The sequence below is a fragment of the Nuphar pumila genome, chromosome 9, assembly GCF_984573655.1.
Source record: "Nuphar pumila chromosome 9, dmNupPumi1.hap1.1, whole genome shotgun sequence".
Lineage (NCBI taxonomy): Eukaryota > Viridiplantae > Streptophyta > Magnoliopsida > Nymphaeales > Nymphaeaceae > Nuphar > Nuphar pumila.
This window is the reverse complement of record NC_143257.1, coordinates 108731-132299: the sequence shown is the minus strand read 5'-3', so window position 1 is coordinate 132299 and position 23569 is coordinate 108731. Positions and strand designations below refer to the sequence as shown.

Sequence of the window (23569 nt, the reverse complement as noted above, 5' to 3'; positions counted from 1 at the left end):
CAAAAGTAATCCTCAACCACTCCAACTACATCAATGAAGTAAAGAAGTATTTGGTGCAATGGAAAGAAGTACCGAAGAGTGAAGCAACTTGGGAAAAAGCATTCAATATGAGAAAGCATCACCATCTCATGGAGGAGTACTATCCGATTGATGCCAAAAACGGCACCAACTTAGGTGGAGGAACGTGTTCCAGACCAAGTTTTTCACTTTGTTTACTTGATATAATACCTCTTCGCCATCTTTAAGTGTTGTAATGAGCTTTGTCTTAAGAGCCCCTGTGTACCAAGAGACACAAGACCTCTTTGTACACGCTCTATTTTGGCTATAAGAAGTTCTTGCATTCTTGCTCTTTACTTTCTCTCTCTTTATGTGATTGTAGAGTGACTGCTTGCATGCATTCACAATGCACTCAAGAGACCAGCGTTCGGTGTTGGGGAGCACCAGGGTGTGTCACGGGGGTCTTTCACTTTCAAGCCCGAGACACTTGCCTTCCTAGAGCTAAACCGGTGACGGTCGTTTTCATATGTTAAACACTTCAATATGAGAAAACCAAATCACTAACTGTTTGACCCACATCTTGTTTTAAGAAATATGATTGCAGCTGGCCGCTGCCACGTTCGGTGTAATAAAAATTTGCTTCCCAAACACCATCTTTTTTAGCCAATATCAAAAGCATATCTGTAGTTTGTAGTTATGGCAACATGAAATGATGTAACCAACGGGGTCTCGGCTTGTCTGGTAGGAGCAGCTAGTGCACGTCACCTTGCGTTGGGATGTTTCAGGTTCAAAACCCATTGGTATAGTTGTATAACTGGGGTCTGCCTAACCCTCTAAAAAAAACATGAAATGATGACAACACAGTCTGAATTTTGTATGGATCACACTACTCGAGCCGACTAGCACGCTGAACCGAGTCAGGCAACACAGACCAACCTCAAAGTAAACAAGATACGCAAGGAGAAATTCTCATAAAAAATTATACTGAAAAACTCAAACCAGTTGCGAAATGAATTAGCAAGAAAAGAAAGAAATTCTCATAAAAAAACATACTGAAAAACTCAAACCAGTTGCCAAATGAATTAGCAAGAAAAGAAAGATTACAAGCGAAAGTCGTTCGTAGACACCAATAACCACACCACATACATGAAACAGAAGGAAGAACACGTCATCACTCAGCTGCCGAGCTGAGAAGCCGCATTGGCTGTCTAAAAGAAATTGTTGTACTGGCTGGTGAGAGAGTTCTTCAGGTTGGAGTACAAGCCGTATAGAGAGTACTGTCGTAGATTTTTTACTTCATACCATGAGTTCAGAGCAGTATAATGCTTGTCCGTACCAGAAAAGGCCAGCTGTATGCCAAGACTGCAATCGACCGTCCCCCCTTGGTTTTTACAGTCCGAGTGTTTGATAGCACAGTCTTGCCCGTTCAAGCAAACAAAATTCGACTTCCCTGAACATGATGCACAGCCATCCCTTTTCCAATACAAGTTTTGGAGCCTTCCCTTCTGAAATTCAAGCACCTGCAAATATGCATAGGAACACATCATCAGATGCTAATAACCATACTAAGCTGAGGCATTATAGCCCTCCATCAACACCCAAACCATACCAATGTAAAGCTGGTAACGGCGTAGCTGCTGTTTGCAACAAATGCAGGGACAGAGCGTGCTGCATATTTCCGACCAGCAAATGCCACCATATAACCACCAACGCCATCCTACAACAAAGACAAATTAGTCGATGGAAGTCAAATTACAAATACAGGCAGATAACAAAACACCACCGAAGCAGTTTTATAATCTATAAACATTCCAAACACCAGACAGAAGTTGCGTATGTTCCAGAACCCCACAGATGAGCATCAAAGCGAGGCTAGTTGAAAAGAGGCAAAGTCAATCTATCCGAGAAACACGAAGGAAACAAAGATAAATAGCACCTGGATAAAATGACTAGAAGGAAAGTTCCCTACCAAAAGAGCAACACACTAGCAATTTTTCTACCTAATTCATGAACTCGAGTAGAATGTAAGATCCTTAAGATGCTTAAGATGTAAGGATATAAAAGAAAGCGGTAAAACCAAATAGCCTACCGGCTCAATAGCAGTTAGACCAGGACTAATGCTAGATCACCCTTAGCCTGGCATCACTTGCCAATGTTTTTAAAAGAACAATAGAATACCCAGTTTTTTAAGAAAAATTCATGATAAAATCACAACAATTTGTGACTGTGACACACACACATGTGTTGCGCCCTTAGGAGAAAGACAGCAGTCCGCAATGTGCTACTCTTGAGCCTCAAGCCAACTCAAGGTAGGGATGTTTGGGTGAAACCGCAACAATGGCAGCTCAAGTGAAGTTGTGTCTCTTTACACGTGATCTTGGGTCCTCTGTAGACCTGGGCACTTGAGTGGAAAAGGCTCAGATTGTTCGTGAGGCTCCCGAAAAGATGACCGAATATCAACTATGCACTAGGCGCTATGGGAGAAGCCAGTGATGATCTCAGGCCTTGGGAGACTTCCAGAGGAAGGCCCCAACCAAGTGAGCGTACCAGGGATGGTATTGAGACGTGATGTTCTGGATCTGGATCCAGATCCATAATGGTGTGTTTGGGTGTAACGCCCCTTCATGTATTTAGTGTTTTCATTGTTGCACCTCTTATGTAAATTTTATCTTGTATATTATCAGGGGTATTATTGTTATGTATTTTAATTTTGATATAAAAAAGCCCGCGACCCATGAGGTAGGGTGTGGAGAATATTTGTTGCAGCCTTCTTCTCCTTTCCCTCACCTTCCCTCTTGTGCAGTGACCTGATTTTACATGGTATCAGAGCACGACAGGGCCTTAATCTCCCCACTCATGTAAGTCTGCAAAGATCTTTGGCTTCCTCTCCTTTTCTTCTTCTTTCTTCCTTTTTCTCCCTGCTGTGACATTCCTCCTTTGTTGATCAAAACCTAAACCTAATATCAGTTTTGGGTTATTCCCTTTATTTAAAAAAAAAAGGCAAAGAGAAGGGAAAATTGATTTGGGTTTTTTCTCATTCCTTAAATCTGTTTGGGTTTCTTCCCTATTTCTTTCTGACCTAGATCTGATTCAGATCTGATCCTATAATTAGTTAAAGGCTTTCTTGGATTTACGTTAAACCCTTTCATTTCTTCTTTGTAACTTCAGGTGTTGTTTTTCATATCTGCTATTAGCAATACATACTTTTTGTATTGCATATATATATATATATATATATGCCTGCGTTTTCCTGTTCTTGAACAGGGTACGAGGCAGGTGTGTCTCTCTCTCTCTCTCTCTCTCTCTATATATATATATATATATATATATATATATAAGCCTGCAGTTTTTTGTGTTCTTGAACATATATATGTTTGTGTTTTATGTGTTCTTGTCTGTGTTTTTTGCGTTCTTGAACAGAAATATATATATGTTCTCTATTTTATGCGTTTTTCTGTTCTTGAACAAGGGTTCCCTGTTAAAATATGATGTATATATATATCTATATATATATATAGATTAAGACACATACACATATATATTATCATATATATGTCTATGTGTCTATCTACATACATAAATATATATATTTATTTTGTAAATACCCGATAGGGGTATTTCTGTCATTTCACATGTACACGCATATTCTAGATATGCTTTCTCCTTCTTTTTCCCTTTATTCTTTTTCTTTTTTACCTTTTTTTATTGTTGGAGAGGGGTCCACATAGAGTCGTTGGACCCTCCAACGGTCATAAATATGACCGTTGGAGGGGCTCCAACGACTCTATGGGAGCCCCTCTTTGGGTCCCTTGCTGTGTATAAATAAGGGGCATGACCCCATGTATTCTTCAAGCTTCTTATGAAGCATTTTATGAGTGAAATATATTTTTTTACTTCTTTGTGTGTTTGACCACTTTTTGTGGTTTATTTTGCCCATTTGTGGCTTCTTGTGTATGTGCGTGCTTCCGTGCTTTCTCTTGGAGATTTCATCTCTCTCATTTGGCACTTCATTACATGGTATCAGAGCCTCATTACATGGTATCAGAGCCTTGGTTGAAGAAGGCTTCATCGGATTCTCTCTTGACAAGTAATATCTCTCCTCTCTCTTGTCTCAATACTCTTTTTCTATAAATGGCCAACAAAGATGCAAAAATCGATCTCTCATTCAATTTGGATGGGACCAATTACCGCATGTGGGCGGCCGCTATGAAAAATAATCTCAAAGGTAAAAAAACTTTGGGGTTACGTATGTGGAACCATTCCGGAACCACAATTGAAGCTAACCAAGTTTGAAGGAGACGAAGAAAAAGCATTGAATGAAGAAGAAAAAGAAAAAGCTATTCTTGATTACTCTTCAAAAATGAAAGATTGGGAAAGTGAGCATGCTAAAATCTTAGCATGGTTCATGAATAATGTCGAATTGAAGATTTGTGCAAATCTTGCAAAATTCAAAAAGGCTAATGAAGCTTGGTTTTTTATGAAAGGAATATACACCCAAAGAGACCTTGCTAGGCACTTTTTTCTACAAGAGAAGGTAAGAGCTACCAAGCAAGGTGATATGAGTATTAGAGACTACTATAGTGCTCTATCCTCTTTATGGGATGAGCTTGTTCTTCTCGAACCGCAATGGGAAGGAAGTGCTATTGTCATGAGACAAGAGCAAATAGAAAAAGAAAGGTTCTTTCAATTTATTCATGGGCTTCGTCCTGAATTTGAGCAACTTAGAGGATCTCTTCTTCATAGGGCCTCTACTCCTCTAAGTGACATTTTGGCCGACTTATGTCAAGAAGAAACCCATTTGGCCTTAAAAAAGAGATGTTGATGAAGTACATGTCGTGTCTAGACCCGGCAACAATGTTAGATCATATAAACCACCACATTTTTGGAAGAATAATGGTGGAGGAAGAAAAATTATTTATCATAATTGTAATGAACCGAGCCATATTCGTCCGGATTGCCCTAAATTCAAAAGGAAGGTGGCTTCCGTGGGGGAAACTCCTCCAAACATCAATGAAGATTCAAAGAAGGATGGTGACATAAAGGAGTCCATTGCTCATCTAACCGAAACTCTTCAACAATTTATAAAGATGAACTCCTCTACATCATCCTCTTCACCTTCCACTTCCGGTGCCGCTATCTCCTCCTTTCCAGGTATGACTTCTTGGATTCTTGACTCGGGTGCCTCTTTCCATATGACTCCAAATGCATCACTTTTGTTAAAACCAAGTCTCAATAAATTTAAATCTTATGTATCCACCGCCGATGTAACATCCTTGAATGTTGAAGGCATTGGAGATCTTGAGAAAATTTATGACCAAAACAAAGAATTTTTTGTTCCAAAAATCCGAATTATTCCAAAACTTAATCTAAATCTTTTTTCCGTTTCTCAAATTACCGATTTTGAGTGTAATGTCTCTTTTTCACCAACCCATTGCTATGTGCAGGATCTCCGGTCCGGGAAGCGGATTGGGCAAGGCCATAGAAGAGGGGACCTTTACTATATGGATTTTTTGTCTTTGCCATCCAAATCATTTTGTAATCATGTCTAATCTAAAGATATTGAGACTTGGCATAAGAGACTTGGACACCCTAGTATTTTCAAGTTATACCTTTTTCCGTTTTTGGAAAAATTTTGTAATACAAATACATTTACATGCAATGATTGTATTCTTGGGAAAATTCACTCTCTTCTATATTCACATAGTAATTTCGTGTCAAAAAGACCTTTTGAACTTGTGCATTCCGATGTATGGGGACCGGCACCCGTTATGTCCAAAGGGGGCTATTCTTACTATGTCTCTTTTATTGATGACTTTACTAGATACACATGGGTTTACATTATTAAGAATAAATCCGATGTCTTCACTAATTTTAAAGAATTTCACGTTCTTGTTCAAAATCAATTTCAACACAATATAGCCATATTTAGATCTGACTCGGGAGGTGAATACATGTCTAAAGATTTTCAAAATTATTTTAAAACAAATGGAATTTTGCACCAACGATCTTATGCTAAAACTCCACAACAAAATGGTCTTGCGAAAAGGAAACATAGACATTTAATTGAAACCACAAGAACTCCTCTTGTGTCTAAAAATGTTCCTAAAAACTTTTGGGCCGAAGCTCTTCTTACAACAACATATCTTATAAATCGTATGCCCTCTTCTTCTTTAAAAAATGTTTCATCTTTTGAAAAATTATTTAAAATTACTCCAGATTTTAATAGACTAAGAATCTTTGGATGCAAATGTTTTGTACTTAGTCAAGGACAAGATAAATTGTCACCTAAAGCTCTTGAATGTGTGTTCATTGGCTATGGTGAGAATAAAAAAGGCTATAGATGCTATGATATTCGAAACAACAAACTGTATGTGTCGAGAAATGTAAACTTTATTGAAGAACAAAATGGTTTCGATATCCACACATCTAGGGAAGTCATCGATTATTCTTTTCTTTTTGACTTAGCTCCTAGAATTGAGTCCCCTGAGCCAATTATTTGTGATACTACTTGTGATGGCATCTTACATTATAATGATATACCACAACATGATAACGTTTCCCAAACTGAAAACCTTAATGATATAAATGTATATACCCGACGGTTAGGAAATGAACATCAACCTGCTATTGATAGATACTCTCAAGACTTCTCTTTAGAAGAATCTGTTGACAACAATCCACCTAGGAGAACTTCTCGTACTAGTAGGCCACCACAAAAGTTTGTGTCTTATGAATCCTTTTCTCCGAATTATAGGACTTGTCTTATGTTAATACATTCGTATCATGAGCCTACCTCATTCAAGGAAGCTAAAGATCATCCACATTGGATTGAAGCTATGAAAATCGAATTAGAAGCTCTTAACAAAGCCCAAACTTGGAGCATTATTCCTCAACCTTTAGGAAAAAAAGCAATTGGGTGTAGATGGGTATATAAAGTCAAAACCAAATGTGATGGGTCTCTAGAAAGATACAAAGCTCGCTTGGTTGCAAAAGGCTACGCCCAAGAATATGGGATTGATTATGAAGAAACCTTTGCTCCTGTAGCCAGAATGACTAGTGTACGAACCTTAATTGCTTTAGCCTCCATCAAGCAATGGCCGATATATCAACTTGATGTTAAAAATGCGTTCCTAAATGGAACTCTGTGTGAAGAAGTTCTTATGGACCCTCCGCCGGGTCTTGAAATTGGGAAAAGAAATATTCTAAAATTGAACAAAGCTCTCTATAGTCTTAAACAAGCACAAAAAGCTTGGTATGATCTTTTTAGCAAAGTAGTTATTGATAATGGTTTTTCCTCATGCTACACAGATACTGCTTTGTTTGTTAAATCTTCTAATGAATACATAACAATTTTGTTGCTATATGTTGACGACATGATTATCACAGGTAATGATAAGAAAGGTATTGACCTTATTAAAAATATTCTTAAGAAAAATTTTGATATGTCTGACCTGGGTTTTCTAAGGTATTTCTTAGGAATTGAAGTTGCATACTCCCCCAAGGGGTATGTCCTATCTCAGATGAAGCTTGCCTCTGACATTATTGCTAGGTCTGGGCTGACAGATGACAAAAGGGTGGAGACTCCAGAAGTGATTAATGCCAAGATGAGAGCCAGTGATGGCACTCCTTTAGCAGACCCCACGCCTTACCGTCAATTGATTGGATCTCTAACAAATTTATCTATCACCAGGCCTGACATTTCACATGCAGTTCATAGTGCAAGCCAATTTCAGACTGTTCTTTCTACTATTCACATGGCAACAGTAATGCAGATTATCAGATACTTAAAAAATTCCATAACTAAGGGAGTATTCTTATCCTCTTCTTCACATCTTACTTTACTTGCGTATACTGACTCCGATTGGGGGGTAACCCCGATGATCGTATTTCTACCACAGGTTATTGTGTGTTTCTTGGTGAGTCACTTATCTCCTGGAGGTATAAGAAGCAGCATAAAGTCTCTCTCTCGTCTACCGAAGCAGAATATCGGGCGATGGCCACTACCACAACTGAGATTGTATGGTTAAAAAGCTTACTTAAAGATATGGGTGTCTCATTCTCAACTCCTTCAAAGCTGTGTTGCGACAACAAGAGCTCTATCTATATTGCTAGCAATCACACATTTCATGAACGAACAAAGCACATTGAGATGGACTCTCATTATGTTCGTGATGAGTTCTTACGGGGCACCATTCAACTCCCATATGTTCCTACCGAATATCAGTTGGCGGACTTCTTCACCAAAGCTTTGCCATCGCCTCGCTTCTACTTCCTCCTTAGCAAACTCTCGGTGATTTCACCGTGTGTTTGAGGGGGGGTGTTAAAATATGATGTATATACATATATATATCTATATATATAGATTAAGACACATACACATATATATTATCATATATATGTCTATGTGTCTATCTACATATATAAATATATATATTTATTTTGTAAATACCCGATAGGGGTATTTCTGTCATTTCACATGTACACGCATATTCTAGATATGATTTCTCCTTCTTTTTCCCTTTATTCCTTTTCTTTTTTACCTTTTTTTGTTTTTCCTTTTTTTATTGTTGGAGAGGGGTCCACATAGAGTCGTTGGACCCCTCCAACGGTCATAAATATGACCGTTGGAGGGGCTCCAACGACTCTATGGGAGCCCCTCCTTGGGTCCCTTGTTGTGTATAAATAAGGGGCATGACCCCATGTATTCTTCAAGCTTCTTATGAAGCATTTTATGAGTGAAATATATTTTTTTACTTCTTTGTGTGTTTGACCACTTTTTGTGGTTTATTTTGCCCATTTGTGGCCTCTTGTGTATGTGCGTGCTTTCTCTTGGAGATTTCATCTCTCTCATTTGGCACTTCATTACATTCCCAACAGAAATATATATATATATATATATATATATATATATATATATATATATATATATATATATATATATATATATATATATATGTCTGCATTCTTGAACCGAGTACATAGTGGATTTATAAACTTTTAAATCTGTGGTTGAGTTTAAGATAAAAATCTACAAAATTGAGTTTAAGATAAAAATCTACATTTCTTTTGCAGAACCAGCAGTGAAATCTGATTTGATATATATATTGACAGCAAACTCGAGAGTTTCGGTCTGAATCGCATGGGGTTAAGAAAACTCAAATCTGCATTTATATATGCAGATATATGTCCGTATTTTTTTTGTTCCTGAACAGGATACGCAGCAGGTATACATATATATAGGCCTGTTTTTTTTTTTTTTGTTCTTGAACAGGATTCGCAGTAGGGTTATATATATTTTTGCGTTCTTTGACAGGGTTCGTAGTAAATATATATGCCTTCATTTTTCTGTTCTTGAACATATATATATATATATATATATATATATATATGTCTGCGATTTTTTGCATTTTTGAAGATATATATGTCGGTGTTTTTCTGCATTCTTGAAGATACATATGTCTGTGTTTTTCTGCGTTCTTGAACATATATATGTATGTGTTTTTCTGCGTTCTTGAACATATATATGTCTGCGATTTTCTGCGTTCTTGAACATATATATCTGTGTTTTCTGCATTCTGGAACATATATATGTACGTGCTTTTTTCTACATTCTTCAACATGTATATATGCCTATGTTTTTCTACGTTCTTCAGCATATATATATATATATATCGGCTGCAAGTATAAATCTGTTTTTAAGTATCCTGAATTTGCTTTTAGTTGGCTAAAAATCTGATTTTTTATTAAGTTGTCAAATCTGATCTGTTTTGGATATTTAAACAAATTTGGAATTTTTAGATGCTGAACTTGGTATGTCACAAACGTTTGGATTGTTGGCTGTTATGATAAATCAGGTTTGCTTGGTTTAATGTGCATTCATTTATTTGTTGTGAATATGCATTTATGTTGCATAGTGAATACCAATTTAAATATGTTCACTGAAATTTGCAATAACATTTAAATTGTTATTAGATTGTATGGTGGTCACGTGTGGACCACAAATGGGCCTTTTGAGGTCAGGAGCACGTGTCGCTCATGGAATGGTAAACTGAAAATATTTTGCAAAAGATTTTTTTTTGGTATTATTTAAAAGTGACAGGGCAAGGGCCCGAATATGTTAATAGAAGTTGATTTGCATGACTCTAAATTTAATTCAGACAGGTAAAATAAACCAAACAATGTAATAATTTTCTTTCTTGATGTCCCCTTTGAAAGGGTGGATACCTTGGATGGCGGTTATGGGGTACAGTGAGGACACTAAACACCGTATGTATTTGTTGTCCCCAAGAACCCGATGTGTGGTTCATGTTCTTGGCCACGGTTGTAGGAAACTTATGTCACTTTGTCTGAAGGGGTGGTATTGACTCAGTTGTACTTATTGATATACCAAGAAAGTAGCATCAATGGATGCTAATTTCTTTGTCGTCTCAGCATTAGGTGATGATTCATAATATTCCGATTGATGGTGATAATTCTTGACGTCGGTCAAGGAGCGAGTGTAGGACCTAGTAAATAAAAAACAATTTGTGTGTTAAGCTATCACTGGAACTGCCTTGAACCTCAAGAACTTTGCCTATTTTTTTAGTATCTGCGGGTTTTAAGAAAGTGAAAATTAAAATTTGTGTGTATTAAATAAGAACATGCATGTAAAAGAAATATTGATAATTTAACTTAAAAAGGTTATTCATGCATGTTACATTGATTCATGTATCCCTACATGTTTAATTTAGCATGCTTATATTGCAAGAATGTTCTAAATGGGTGATAGTTGTAGAGTCCCCTTAAACCAGTGTTTGATTTGATCTATGTTAAATTCTTTAATGTTGGATTTCGAGAGGGTCTTGTACAAGAACTTCGATTCTTACCCGGTTTTTAAAAATCTTTTTCAGGTATTGAAGCATCATGATGGAGAGACCAGCTAGCTGGAGAGCACGAGGGTTATGATTTGTTGGCCCGGGTTCGAAAGTATATGAGATAGTCTATTTTTGGCTTTGGAAACTGTGTGAATCTTCATTAAAACTATTTGATTAAGTCAATTCAATTTTAATTCATGGATTAAATTTTTATTCTATGTCCCTGAATCCTTAGGATGTTTTCCGCAATGATTAAAAAGAAAAAAACTACATTTTTGATGGTCAGTTTGGGGTCGTTACACATAGTCCCTCTTTAAAGTATGCTTCTTGCATGGTCTTGATCAATAAATATTATTTTTTATTCCTTGTGTTTGCCCCTTTAGTGGGTGTTTGTGTGTGAGCCCATTTTATGTCTTGTGTGTGTTCGTTTGGTATGTTGGTAAAACTCTTTAAGTGTCCACCTTGTTCTCTTGGTGAATATATTTTGGAGAACCTTGTTTCCTTTCACCACCACCTCATTAGCACCGCTCTTCTCACCTTGGTAAGCAGAGTTGTATACGCCCGTACTGCCAATATTATTTCTTCCATTGATTTTTTCATGAAATTGAACCTAAAGTTGTTGTTGTTGAAATTCTGGTTTGGTGTAGGAAGAATTTCGCGGCTGAAAATTTTCACAGCTAGCATAGTTATTATAACCATCAAATATGCCTCTACCGCAACTACATAACATAGAGGGGAAAGAGGGAGCAGGGAGGGGCGGCGCCCCTCCCTTGTTGGGTTAACAGGGAAAGAGGGAACAGGAGAAGAGAAGGGGGAAGCGTGTACCTGAGGGAAGCGACATCCGGTGATGCACCAGAGAGCGAGAGAGGAGTCGAGAGGTGAGCGAAGGAGGTGCTCGAGTCATGCCTCAGCAAGAGGGGAAAAAGACAGAGATGGGAGGGTCGAGGGGAAAATGTCGGCGAAGAGAGGGGGAATCAGGAGGTCACCGGTGCAGGGAGGGCTCCAGTTCCGGTAGGTCAAGGTCGAAAGAGGGTAGGGAAGAGAGAGATATCGGGAAAAGAGAACGAGAGAGGGGGGCTCCTGAGAGAAAAAGGGGACCCCCCCCCTCATGCTTAAATAGAAGCACGGGGTGTGTTTTGGGTCTGGATCTAGATTTGATTTTTTTTTAATTTACAAGGTTTTACATCTTGCATCTCGAGGCAATCAGAGAATCTCCTAAAAAGACACAAAAACCATAGTTAAGATCATTAGGGTTTCCTCCCCAATCAGCACTAGTATAAGCAAGTAAATTTAATGACGAGGATAAGGATAAAAATAACCCCTTAGTGATGGAATTCTTGATGTATCTGACGATTCTTAACACAACACTCATGTGAGCAGTTGTAGGAGCATGTTGAAACTGGCTAGCAAATTGAACAACATGAGCAATATCTGGTCTGGTAATGGACAAATAGGTGAGAGAGCCAATGAGTTGTCTGCAGAGTGTGAGATCTTCTAGAAGAATCCCATCCTCCAATCTAAATTTAACATTGATCACTTCAGGAGTTTCCACCTTCTTATCATCTGAAATTTCAGATTTAGAACATATATCTGCAGCAGGTTTCGTTTGAGAAAGTATATATCCTTGGGGAGAGTATGCAACTTCAATTCCTAAAAAATATCTTAAGAATCCTAAGTCAGACATATAAAAATTATCTTTTAACATATTTTTAACATTACGAACACCAATTTGATCATTCTCTGTTATAATCATATCAATTACATACAATAGAAGAATAACAATATTAGTCCATACATTTTTCACAAAGAGAGCAATGTTAGTATAGCATGAACAAAAACCCTGACTAGTCATGACATCACTAAATCTATCATACCAAGCCTTGGGAGCCTACTTAAGACCATACAATGCTTTTAAAAGTTTAAGAGTTTTTCCCTGTTCAATGTTAAATCCTGGTGGAAGATCCATACAGACTTCTTCATTTAGTTTTTCATTAAGAAAGACATTTTTAACATCCAATTGATATATATGCCATTTTTTCGTTAACGCCAGAGCTATTAGGGTTCTAACACTAGTCATTCTAGCTACGGGTGTAAAGGTTTTCTCATAGTCAATACCATATTCTTGTGAGTATCCTTTAACTACTAATCTTGCTTTATATCGTTCTAAAGTTCCATCACTTTTAGTTTTAACTTTAAAAACCCACCGGCATCGAATAAGTTTCTTGTTGGGAGGAAGTTTAACTATTTCCCAAGTGTCAGCTTTCTTAAGAGCATCTAGTTCTATATTCATGGTTTCAATCCAATGCGATATATTTTTGGCTTGATTATAATGTGCAGGCTCATGATGGGAGTGTAAAGTTATTAAGCAAGCCCTATAATTAGGTGTTAGTGTTTCATAGAACACAAACCCATTTGGTGGAATGGATTCTCTAGTAGATCGTCTAAGAGAGATTTCTTTTAGAGACTCATTGTTTTGAGAAATTTTTTTGAAGGCACTAATAGGTTTATTTTGCTCATGCCGAGTATAAACTTGAAGGTTTTTAGAGTTATCAATGATGTCATTGTTACTTGGCGATGTTTCAATATTAGAATTTTCATGATGTGTGTCATCTATTATTTCAAAATGATTCAATGAATCATTACTAGGATGCATATCTTCTGTTGGAGAAAGATCATACAAAAATACATAGTCAATTTCATCTTTCTTATCAAGACTTTCAAAACCATTTTCATCTTCTAAGAATGTCACATCTTTGAAAACATAAAGTTTGTCATTTTTGAAATCAAAGCATCTTATATCATTTTTTATTTTCACCGTATCCAAGGAAAACACACTCAATTGCTTTTGGAGACAACTTATCTCTTTTGTGTAAAAGTACAAAGCATTTGCAACCGAAAACACGTAAGCGATTGAAATCGGGTGCCATGTTGAGAAGTTTTTCATAATGAGAGATATTTTTCAAAGTGGATGATGGCATACGATTTATTAAATAAGTAATGTTCTAGCGGTTTCTACAACACGCCTATGGTTTTTTTTGCTAGCCCATTTTGTTGAGATGTTCCAGGACACGATCTTTAATGACAAATTCCATTTAACTTTAGGTAATTTTGAAAATCATTAGATAGATATTTTCCACCCGAATCGAATCTAAGAATAGATATATTTCTTTGGAATTGATTTTTAACTTTTATGCAAAAATCTTTAAAAAAAGAGAAAACTTCCAATTTAAAATTAAGAAAATAGGTTCATACATACCTAGTAAAGTCATCAATGAATGTTACATAATATGAATAACCACCCTTAGACCTAACCGGAGATGGACCCCATACATCCGAGTGCACCAATTCAAAAGGTCTTGTTGAAACAAAGGTTCTAGTTGGAAATGAAATAGATTTCATTTTCCCAAGAATACAATCTTTGCATGTCATATATTTTTCTTTACAAAATTTGTTCTCAAAAGAAAAAAATTACATTTTTGAGTAGCTTGAATGTCCAACTCTTTTATGCCAAGTTTCAACACTTGTCTTGGACATATGTACAAAATAAGTCTGAAGAAAGACTCAAATAATCCATAAAATAAAGGTCTCCCTTCCTAAAGTCATGCCCAATCCGCTTCCCGGACTGGAGATCCTGCACAAAGCAACCATTAGATGAGAAAGATATTTCACATCCATGATCGGCAATTTGAGAAACTGAAAAAAAATTTAAGTTTAGTTTTGGAACTCTAACTTTTGGAACAAAAAAAATTGAGAAATTTTGGGTTCTAGTGCTCCTATACTTTTTATTTTTAAAAAAGTCCCATCGACCGTAGAGACACAAGATATTTTTGAATTGGTGCATACATCGGTTAAAGCATTTTCATGGAGAGTCATATGAAAAGATGCTCCCGGATCTAAAATCCAAGAATACATACCGGGTGGTTGTGAAAATATCTCAAAAAGGAGATAAAGTGTGCGATAAGCACAACACCACCAATGTGCACAAATGCACAAGAACACTTAGAACAAATGTACACCAAGGTACAATAAAGAAACTCAAATGCACAAAGGCATACAAAATATAAAGAATTTTATTGAGAAGAATGGAGAACAAAAGCTCCAAGAAGTGGTTTTTACAAAGGCGGAACTCCCCTATTTATAAGCAAGCAAGGAGCCTTGGAGGGGCTCCACTAGCTGTTGGAGACCCTCCAACGGTTAGAATTCTAACTGTTGGAGAGGCTCAACAGCTAGTGTTGAGCCCCCTCCAAGTTGACTTGAGTCAAACAAAAAAAGAAAAAAGAAAAAAGAAAAGAAAAGAAGAAAAAGTAAAAGTACAAAAATATTACAACATATTCATAATTATGAATATGCGCAAAAGAAGGGAAATGACTATAATACCCTTGCAGGTTTTACAAGAAGAGAGAGAAATATATATATTTACATATATATATATAAAGATAGATACATATACATATATACATCATGTATATATGTATATGTATCTCTCTTTATATATATATGTAAATATTTACATAAGAGAGATACAATTTAACACCCTCCCTCAAACTTAGGGCACAATGACCAAAAGTTTGCTAAGGAGAAAGTTGAATCTTGAAGAGCAAAGCGCCTTGGTGAAGAAATCTGTCAACTGATATTCTGAAGTCACATAAGGAAGATCGATGACTTTTTGTAGATATGCCTCTCTGACATAATGGCAGTCCATCTCAATATGCTTTGTTCGCTCATGAAAAATGTGATTCTTAGCAATATAGATTGCACTCTTATTATCACAACACAACTTTGTGGGTTCTTGAATTGAAATTCCCATGTCTTGCAACAACTGATGAATCCAGACAATCTCCATAGTTGTGGAAGCCATGGCTCGATATTCTGCTTCGGTGGACGATAGAGACACCTTCTGTTGTTTCTTACATCTCCATGAGATCAGGAATTCACCTAAAAAAATGCAAAAGCCTGTAGTGGAGTGACGATTATTTGGGTCACCTCCCCAATCAGAGTCAGTATATGCAATTAAATTTAACTCAGAAGATAAGGAAAGAAAAACGCTCTTGTTTAAAGTTCCCTTTATGTATCTGACAACTCGGAGAACGACACTCATATGAACGGATGTAGGAGCATGCTGAAATTGGCTTGCAGTATGCACGACATGAGAGATGTTCGGCCTTGTGATGCTAAGATACATTAGAGATCCCACAAGTTGCCGGTAGGGGGTAGGATCCTCCAAAGGTTTCCCATCATCAATCTTCATTTTTGATCCCACAATTTCAGAGGTCTCACAGTAATACCTGATCTGTCAAGAATCTCACAAGCAAGTTTAGTTTGAGACAAAAAATAGCCTCTATGAGAGTAGGCTACCTCGATACCAAGAAAGTAAGTCAAATACCCAAAGTCTGACATTTCAAACATTTCTTTTAAAGTGGTTTTAATGTTTCTGATGCCCTTTATGTCACTACCTGTTATCAACATATCATCAACATACAACAGTAAAATCACAATTCCTGCATTAGACTTTTTGACGAACAAAGCAGTGTCAGTGTAGCATGAGGTAAACCCATCTTGAACCATCACATCATTAAATCGATCATACCAAGCCTTAGGGGCTTGTTTTAAACCATAAAGCGCTTTTTGCAAACGAAGGACTTTCCCCTTTGGTACGTTCATACCAGGAGGAGCATCCATGTAGACTTCTTCATTAAGGTCCCCATTTAGAAAGGCATTTTTAACATCCATTTGGTAAATATTCCATTTTTTAATAAATGCAATGGTGATCAAACATCTTAAAATAACCATTCGTGCAACGAGGGCAAAGGTTTCTTCGTAATCGATGTCGTATTCTTGACTATATCCTTTTGCGACAAGACGGGCTTTATATCTTTCGAGAGTGCCATCACTCTTGGTTTTGACTTTAAAAACCCATCTACATCCTATTGTTTTCTTTCCTTTTGGAAGACATTGAAAAACCCAAGTTTTGGCTTTGTTGAGGGCTCTAAGTTCGTTGTCCATGGCATCCCTCCACTCTATCATTTCCTTAGCTTCCTTAAAATTTCTAGGTTCTTGATATGAGTGAATGGCACTAAGACATGCCTTATGCTTTGGAGAAAAAGACTCATAGGATATAAATCTAGAAGGATTTTTCCTAGATCTTTCAGTTCTTCGAGAGTGGTTGGAAGATTCACTAAGGTCACTATATTTCTCTATTGCACTTCTAAAAGTGCTTTTATCTCTGTGTGTATAGGTAATTGGTTCATTTATCATTTATTCTTCATCATGAATGGTTTGAGGAATACTTTCACTTATATCCTCATTCTCATTCAATTCATCATCGCTAAAAAAATCTTCATTTCTAGATAATAGTTCAAACTAAAAAAGAGTAATCGACATTATCTTCATGAGTTTTGTGTTCTTCAAAACCACTCATGTTTTCTAAAAAGGTTACATTTCTCGAAACATATAGTTTATCATTTTTAATATCATAACACCTAAAACCTTTTTGTGTTTCCGAATATCCCAAAAACGCACAAGGAATAGCTTTGGGAGATAATTTATCATTTTTATCGGTGAGAACAAAACATTTACAACTAAAAATTCTTAACCTATTGTAATCGGGTTCTTTTTTATACAAGATTTCATATTGAGATATTTGATTCAAGTTTTTGGATGGAAGTCGGTTTATGAGATAAACCGATGCAAGAGCCGCTTCGGCCCAAAATCTTTTTGGAATTTTTTGAGAAATGAGCAAAGTTCTTGTAGTTTCAATTATGTGTCTATGTTTTCGTTCGGCCAACCCATTTTGTTGAGGAGTTTTGGGGCAAGACCTTTGATGAACAATCTCATTATTTTCAATATAACTTTTGAAATCATTTGAGAGATATTCTCCCCCAGGATCGGTTTTAAGAATTTGTAATTTACTATTGAATTGATTTTGTATTATCATGTGAAAAACCTTAAAAGTAGAGAAAACCTCATGTTTATGTTTGAGGAAGTATATCCAACTATACCTTGAGAAATCATCCACATAAATAACATAATACGAAAAACCTCCCTTAGATACAACGGATGCCGGTCCCCAAACATCCGAATGCACAATTTCGAAAGGCTTAGTTGAAAACATAGTTCTTTGTCCAAAAGGTAAGCTTCCTATTTTACCAAGAATACAATCATTATAATTGAAATTGTCTTTACATAAAGTTTTAGCAAAATGTAAATAAGAAAGCTTGACAATATTTGGATGCCCAAGGCGTTTATGCCAAACATTTATATCTTTATGTTGGGCAACATTACAAAAAGAGGGTTTTGGAATTTGAAGAAATTCCATAAGGTAAAGATCTCCCTTCCTAGAGCCTTCCCCAATCAACTTCCCGGACCGGCGATCCTGTATCCAACATTTATTTGATGAGAATTTGATATCACACCCATGATCCGATAGTTGAGAGACGGAAAACAAATTTAAATTTAAATTTAGTTTTGGTATAAATCTAACTTTAAGAATAGAAAAACCTTGTCTTTCAAAATCACCAATTCCTTTTATTTCAAGAGAAGCCCCATCCGCGGTAGAGACAAAAGAGGGTGACAAATTTTTTGAGTATTTAGAAAGTGCAAAAACATTTGGAGTCATATGAAAGGATGCACCCGAGTCTAAGAGCCAAAGAAACTTACCGGGAGGAGAGAAGGTGGTCATGGCGGCTCCGGAAACGGATCCCTTGAGGAGTGGTTGAAGAGCTTCCACAATTTGATTGAGAGACAAAGTAGCATGGTTGGAAGTTGATGGACCTTCCTCGTTGGTTGATTGGAAAGTAGTAGACATAGCCACCATCTTCTTCCATTTAGGGCATACCGGTTTAATGTGACCCGGTTCTTTTGATACCCACCCAAAAATCCAACAAATAAACGTAGGGATTTATACAAAAGGAAGTTATCTCACTAAATTCTTCCAAGGGATCGGAATTTTTCTAAACTCTCTCTCTCTCTCCCTCTACATCTTTTGTTGCTGAGAACGGTTTATCTCTGCAGTTTTTGAATTGTTCTTTGTATGGGTTATGATCAAAGTTTCACGATGATGTCCTACAAAATCGTCAAGAGAGAGACGTTCTTGCGCAGTAATGGCACAGGGCGCGTTGAGACCAAAGGAGGAAAGTGTTCATCTTAGCATAAGGTGATGGCTTGGGGAGGGCTTGAACCAAGGGAGGAGGAGATGGCATGGGAAGGCTGCAAGGAGGACAAGGGTCTGCGTCTGGTCACCGGACAGGTATGATGGTTGTCAGACAGGAGGAGAGAGAGAGAGAGAGAGAGAGAGAGAAAAGGAGGAGGCCTTTCGTGGCCTTGCCAAGGAGTTGGTGCCGATTAAATCAGCAAGCCAGCTCATATCACAAAAAGCAATTGGATGTGGCAACCTTGAGTATATTGCCTACAAAATCGGCCCTCTCTCTCTCTCTCTCTCTCTCTCTCTCTCTCTCTCTCTCTCTCTATATATATATATATATATATATATATATATATATATATATATATATATATATATATATATATATATATATATATAGTTTTTCAAGACTCACTGAGTCCGACATTGGCATGTGTCAATGTCTGAGTAACATAGGTATAAATGCAAAAACTTCTAAGATAAAATGTAATCCAACAAAAAAAGTATTGCATGCATATGTCTTAAAACAAGTATCCAATACCAATGAGGGCTCCGCATGGTTGGTAGGAGCTGTCAGTGCACGTCTCCTTGTGGTGGGGCGTTGAATAATAACTGGTGGGGGTCTGCCTAACCCCACCTTGCCTTTCAAAAAAAAAAAAAAGCATCCAAAGCATGATGTCATAGACATTGCAGGGCAGAACATGGCTTTTTTACAATATCTAGCAAAGCAAAGTATTCCATATATTTACCATCTCACATTTTTGTGTTTAACTTTTTGAGGGGAATCCCTCATGCAAGCAATATAATTATCAACAGTGCTCTCAAAAATGCTAAAACATGTAATAAAAAGTTGAAAGAACAATTAGCTACAGCACTCACATACAAGTATGGCTACACGGTTAAGTGTCCAAATGAAGGGTGCAGGGGCCCAGCTGGTTGTGTTGCATGTGTATAAGTTTTTTAAGATTACAGATAGGGTACTTCATGAAAATATAAACAACAGAATATAAAAAACGTAAAACATATATGCAGAAGTATATATTGCATGGTGTCTGGTACATAATTTGTGTATTTACAACAGCATCCCAGAACACCCAGAACCATAACCTAAATTCGATATAATTGATATGGTCGTACATACAGCTTTGAAGCATGCATGTTAGATAGCATATGATTGCAAGGGAAGACAACCAAATAGGAACATCCTAGTTTCTCTCCTCATGAACAAACACATTGATGGGAGAGAAAGACTTGTAGAAATCAATGGAATATTTAAACCAAACAGGAATGACATTTACATGATATTAGGAAAGCAAATGTGAATCATGGAAACACATTTTAGGATTTAATGGAGAGAATTGTCATAGTAACAGGTGGGGATTCAAAACAAGTCAGGCGGTTATGCTTTGACATGGTATGTTCTCAGATTTGAAGAAAACAAATCTAGGTTTCAAAGTCACTAAGTTCCTTTACACATGATATGCATCTATTAAAATTCCACAAAGCAGAGCCCGTATGCGGTAAAGTCCATCTGAATGATTTTCTTCAAGGAAGAAAATAGAAAGGAAAAGGAGAAATGCGAAATCTTCTGTTATCACAAAAGCAATAGGATCATCACTTGACAAGAGAAAATGATATCAGATCTCGTCGCTCGTCCAACCATATCGGGCAGAGGGAGGAGGTATGTCACATATAAAATGCAGATAACCAAATGTTGTGCATTTCTTAAACACACAACCCACACGCTAAGCAATAACACAATCAACGTCCTTTTGAATTGTGGTCCTTCTCAAAAAGTGCGAAAAAAGCAATAATCCAATAAATGAATCAGACATCTGCATAAACAAACATGAATCAAAACCTCTCACGATTTCACATGGGTTGGAAGGGATACCGACCGGACTAAAGGTGGAGGTGTTTATGGTGAGTAGGGAGATCTCGTCGACCTTCGGTCTGAATACAGCGACCTGAGCAGAAGAGAGGGAAAGGCGACGATCGCATGGAGAAAGCTGGGTCCCATCGGAGGAGAAGAATGAATAGTTATAGGCGAAGGCAATCCCGAATGTGAATCCGTCCGATTTCTGGATCAGGGTGTCATCGCATGGTTGAAAGACATTGTTGGTATCGCCCGCGTTAACGCAAACCATAATTCCAAACAACAAAGGAAGCAGCAAGACGCAACTCCCACGGAACCTCGCCATCCTGTTCCTCTTCTTTGTGAAACTCAAGAGAAACACAAGAAGTCTACCTCCTCCTCGTTCTCTTATTTTTTTCCTGTTGACCCGGAAATCAACCACCTTCACCTGTAACAAGGGATCATTATTTTATCATATTATTTTCTCTGTTCATACCACACAAATCAGCAACTCTACGCCCTTTTAACCTTCGATTAAACTGCAATAGAAACAATAGAGGTGGCTGGTTTGGTTGAAAGCAGGGATCGTGGGTTCAATCTCGCACAACAGAGAAACGGACGTACTTTTCTAGGGCTACGATGTGCACCCGCCCGACCCCAACCCTTTATTTTGAGAGAGAGAGAGAGAGAGAGAGAGAGAGAGAGAGATTACACCTGAGTTGCGCTGACAGATGGATCACCGAAGGGTGAACGCAGGGTGAGCGGTGACGACGGTAGAGAGAGAGAGAGACGCAACTCGGACGGTCAAAGTTCCCCACGTTCCTTCGCGTGGCGTGGGGCTCGTACAAGTGTTGCCACCTGTTAATAGTCTGGCTGCCTTTATCCACGTGGGCTTGAGCCCTTCCGTCAATCTAAGGAAGGAACAAACCCTCGCGATAACGAAACTGGTTTGGACCAAGCCTAGAGCGTATTTGGACCAACAAGCCGCGGGTTCCTGCGAAAAACACATCGAATGTACATACGGTATGCATTAAGTTATTTGTGGCGTTCAGTGGTAGCATGGTATTCGATAGTCAACGGTATAGTTGTTGGTGTGATGCGGGGCGGGGGACAAGGTCTCCACCCCCGCCCCGCCTCAAGATTTTATCCTCCACCCCCGCCTTCATCCCCGTTTCATGTCCTCCATCCCCGGTTCAAACGGGGATGAAGCAGGGCGGGGCGGGGATATTGTGGGGAAAAGTGGTCGGGGCGGGGCGGGGAAAAGTGCACATCCATCCTCGCCTCCACCCCCGGACGAGGATGGATTTTAACCTTCGTCCCCGCCTCCATCCCCATTTCATACCCTTCATCCCTGGTCCAAATTGGGTGAGGCGGGGCGGGGCCCGCTTTCCCCCGGTCCACTGCCATCCCTAGATGGTGGCAGCACAAATGTTGAGTGTTGTTGAGTTAAACAGTATGTCAGCGAACCAAAAGATGTCTTTGGAGATTTGAGTTAAACAGTGTTGTTGGATTTTGGTTGTGTTAGAAAGGGTGTGTGCGCTGCCCCCTCCTGGAACTTGGATGAAGACCCCTTTGTGCATTCATTGATGCACGGTAGCTATGCGCTTAAGAAAATATGTGCAAAGCAAGTTGCTTGAGTCATACAGTTACGCATGGAGTTATGTATTTGATCAGCTTCCGCGTAACAGTTGTGCATGAGACGGTGCACAGAGCTAATGAAATGAGTTTGTGTAAGGCATAGATAAATGAGTTTGTGCGAGGCCTTTGGTTAGGCTAGCTAGACTAGGCAATCTGGCACTGCACGGGCTCGCAGAAAATTTTATGCCCATGATAACGGTATCATAGTAGAAAGATTCATGATGACTTACGCCTTTGAGTTAGTGCACACTGTAAGAGGGTAGTATTCATTAGAAGAGTCTAAGAAATTGGCTTGTCACATGTATGTGTATGTATACAATTGAAGCGTGGTGAACCGAGCGTAAAACAAAGTTGTTGACAGGGTGATATGGGATATCTTGTTGATGATAAGAAAAAGCACAAGGTTATTGCTTAGTTGGTTAAGAGAATATGGGCAAGCCAATATTTCTACCAGTTGTGTGTCAAGCTCACAGGTGAAGCGTGACATTTGCATTATGTATGATGCAGAGAGTTTGCATTGGATTCAGCTGGATGGATGTGCACCTTCAAGTATGGGAGAGTCAATTAGACTTGTATTTTCTCTCTCAAGCTTTTGTGAAGGATGATAAAGTTGTGGGTTTGCAAAGTACCCACCTTTCGAGCAAATATGCTCTTGTGTTGGTCTCTTGTGCTTGGCAGATCCTCTTTAGATTGTGCCCTCTCATATAAAAGAGAGTCTATATGGTATGGACTCCCATATGCATATGAATTCCCAAGGGGGTGGGATGCCCTTACCTTCCTTGTTCTAATAATAGTAATAAAAAACTAAAAGCTAAAGATAAATAAAATAATTTTTTTTTAAAGGATTAGGAAACCTAATTGGCTGAGATCTTTCCCCAAGTCAATTAGGAATCCATATAGAGGATAAGAGGCTTACCATTAGGAGTAGGAGATCCAAAGGGAGAGTATATATAAACCCCTACTCAAACACACACACCCACTACTTTTCTTTCTTTATTCCCCCTCTCTACCTCTGCCTCTTTCTCTCTTCTTTGCCAAAACCCACACCCCTAGGAGGAGCCTTGGAGGTTTGGACTAGAACTAATT

The 23569-nt window shown here is 38.0% G+C and overlaps 1 protein-coding gene across 2 annotated transcripts; it reads right to left on the bottom strand.

Annotated features, from left to right (window-relative positions):
* Positions 1-1011: 1011 nt before the first annotated feature.
* On the bottom strand, positions 1012-21697 carry LOC149828101 (Expp1 protein). Of its 2 annotated transcripts, none has more exons than XM_090017374.1 (4): positions 21560-21697; positions 20889-21293; positions 1607-1714; positions 1012-1517 (listed from the first exon to the last, which is right to left on the bottom strand). In XM_090017374.1, the coding sequence occupies exons 2-4, from the start codon at positions 21189-21191 to the stop codon at positions 1206-1208; spliced, it is 723 nt and encodes a 240-aa protein (XP_089873500.1). In that variant the 5' UTR covers positions 21192-21293; positions 21560-21697; the 3' UTR covers positions 1012-1205. The 2 variants fall into 2 exon arrangements, with proteins under 2 accessions (XP_089873500.1, XP_089873501.1); XM_090017375.1 differs by lacking the exon at positions 21560-21697 and adding an exon at positions 21374-21524.
* Between the last annotated feature and the right edge of the window lie 1872 nt (positions 21698-23569).

Coding starts and splice junctions, on each gene's coding strand:
- LOC149828101 (XM_090017374.1), bottom strand. CDS start 21,191: ATGGCGAGGTTCCGTGGGAGTTGCGTCTTGCTGCTTCCTTTGTTGTTT. Junction 1,715..20,888: donor ACACCTCCACCTTTAGTCCG/GTCGGTATCCCT, acceptor TCTTTGTTGTAG/GATGGCGTTGGTGGTTATAT. Junction 1,518..1,606: donor CCGTTACCAGCTTTACATTG/GTATGGTTTGGG, acceptor GCATATTTGCAG/GTGCTTGAATTTCAGAAGGG.